General features: G+C 38.1%; 1 gene segment (V, D, J or C); it reads left to right on the top strand.

The window, feature by feature from the left end:
* The first annotated feature begins 947 nt into the window (after nt 1–947).
* On the top strand, nt 948–1,442 carry LOC114636469. The segment is given in 2 exon segments: nt 948–1,030; nt 1,114–1,442. Coding segments are annotated over 2 exon segments (375 nt in total).
* Nucleotides 1,443–2,900: the final 1,458 nt, after the last annotated feature.

The following is a 2,900-nucleotide window of genomic DNA, read 5'->3' as shown; positions in this document are numbered from 1 at the left end:
ATTTTGTTCACTGTGCATATTTCTACTGGAACCTCCTGTCCTTCCTATTTTCTCTTTATTCTACTAGAGAATTTCACTGATGGGATATCATGAATTTGCATAAATAGGTGTTTATAACTATGAAACATATAAGACCCGCTAATTAGAGTCTCATTTAATGTCTGTGATTTTGAGATTGTCTTAATTAGTACAGTTATTTTAATTACATCTATTTTTTCAAATATAATGTAAATTTCTTATTTATTTCTCATCAAAACCTACTGTTTTATATATATATATATATATATATATATATATATATGAATTCATATATAGTAAATATATAATCATGCCTTAGTAATAAAATCAGTTCTTGACACAGCTATAACTAGTGCTATAATTTAGTTATTGATGATCCTCCTGCAACAATCATTGACAGGTAAATATTTTTGAAGCACATTTACTTTTAGTCATTTTAGGAACTTTTAAGTAGTATATACCCACGTGGAAAGGCAAATATTAATTGTATACACGCAAAAGAAGCTTCTAAAACAAAAAAAATAATTATCTGTTTTTAGAAATTTCTATTATCACCATCATTATCATCATCGTCGTCACCATCATCACACTCCACCATCTGAAAATCAATGTGTTAATATATCCCTAAGTAGAGCGACAGACTCAGTCCAAAAATCTATTGAGAGATTTTTCTCTGTGGGTACATCCACAGCATCGGTCTAGGGTTCACAGAAAGTGTATGGGATACATTTCCTCAGAGAGGATTAGGACTTAGATCTGAGCATCCTGCTGCTTGAACCATGTTACTTTTCAATCCTTCTTCTCCAGTAATTCTCCAGCTGGACTAGGTCCTTATCTAAGAAATACCCTGCTCATGAATATGCAAATTACTTCAGTCTATGACAGTAAATACAGGGATGTCCATACCCTAAAAACAACCTATGATCAGTGTCCTCTACCCAGTCCCTTAACACAGTGATTCTAACCATGGGATGGAGCTGGGTCTTTTTCCTCCTCCTGTCAGTAACTGCAGGTAAGGGGCTCATCAGTTCCAAATCTGAAGAGAAGAGAGGGACTGAGTTGACAATGACATCCATTCTGCCTTTCTCTCCACAGGTGTCTACTCTGAGGTTCAGCTGCAGCAATCTGCAGCTGAGTTGGTAAAGCCTGGGGCTTCAGTGAAGCTGTCCTGCAAGGCTTCTGGGTACACATTCACGAGCTACTACATGAACTGGGTGAAGCAGACCGATGGAAAGAGCCTTGAGTGGATTGGAAGGATTTATCCTAATAATGGTGGTACTGACTACAATGAAAAGTTCAAGGGCAAGACCACATTGACTGTAGACAAATCCTCCAGCACAGCCTACATGGAGCTGAGCAGATTGACATCTGAGGACTCTGCGGTCTATTTCTGTGCAAGACACAGTGTGACAACCACATCCTGAGCACGTCAGAAAACTTGGAGGAGGAGCAGCAAGCTGCCCTGGGATGGAGAAGACTCAGAGAAGATTAGTTTGAAGAATTGCTCATTTGCAGTCACTTGGAATGTCCATTTTTGTGCGTGTTCCTTAGAGACCTCTAAGGCTTTGGTCAACTTGCTAAAGGACTTCTATGGATTATATGATGTTGATTTAGGATAATCCTAGAGTACCTCATATCTTGTCAATGTCGTCATTGATGAATTTCTTCTTTAATCAAAAAAACAAAAAAGAGAAACTGTGGTTATGCATGAAAAAATTATCTCTGGATTGTGAGAAAGACTAGAACATTCTTTGGAATAGCTGGGAATAAAGTATAGTATGAATTTGATCTGAAATCCCACCAAATTCTGGGTAAACAAGAAGCTCTTTCTCAGTCTTAAGTTTTAAGTGACTTTTAGGAGTTTTGCTAACTTTGCTTGTGTGGGTTGGCAGAAATTTTAGGCTATTGAAATGTAAAAGTATTTATATCAGAATGCATAGCTGCATCTCTTTTTCAGGGGCCAATGAACAGTTTTCTGAGGGTAGAGTGAGGATGATTATAAGAGATATGGAGATGAAGACTCTGAGACAAAGATTAGAAATCACAGAGCTGTCCAGTGAATACTACAATAATCCTGAATTTAGTTCTCATAGGCTTTATATATGTCTTAGTGAGGGTTTTACTGCTGGGAACAGACACCATGACCTACATTTAATTGGGCTGGATTTCAGTTTTAGAGATTCAGTCTAATGTCAGCCTTGTAGGCAAGGTACAGTCAGAGCTGAGACTTCTACATCTTCATCTGTAAGGTGCTAGCAGTGTACTGGCTTCTAGGCAGGTGAGTCTTACAGCCAACAGCCAGAGTGGCACACTTTCTCCAACAGTGCCAAACCTTCTAATAATGCAATTCTCTACATTGAGCATACACAAACCATCATATTTGACTCCCTGGCCCCCATAGGCTTGTTGAAACATTTGAGGGCCATATGTAAACATAGCATAATGCAAAATACATGTAGTCCATCTTCCAAAGTCCCCATAGTTTATAGCAGTCTCAACAATGTTAAAAGTCCAAAGTTCAAAGTCTCTTCCAAGAGTCTTTCAATCACTTAACTGTAATTCCCAAAGCAAGACATGGAACTAGGTTGGCAAACTCCAAACACTGCATCTCCATGGCTGATGTCAAAGGAGTCTTCAGGTCTTTCAGTCCATTTTCATCTTTGCTGACTGCAACAAACATTTTTCTCCTGGGCTGGCTCCACTTCTTGTTAACAAGCTTTCCTCAGCAGATAACCCATGACTTTGGCATCTCAAATATTTTGGTGTCTCCAAGCCAACTTCAATCATAGATTTTTTATTCTCCTTTTCTCAACTTGCTCTTCTTGTTTAAAATGTTCTTCATGAGATTTCACCAGAGAACAAAGTCTATGATTGGTGTTTTT

Source organism: Grammomys surdaster, unplaced genomic scaffold, assembly GCF_004785775.1.
Source record: "Grammomys surdaster isolate TR1022 unplaced genomic scaffold, NIH_TR_1.0 124165, whole genome shotgun sequence".
NCBI lineage: Eukaryota > Metazoa > Chordata > Mammalia > Rodentia > Muridae > Grammomys > Grammomys surdaster.
The sequence above is the reverse complement of the archived record's forward strand: the minus strand, read 5'-3'. Positions and strand labels throughout refer to the sequence as shown.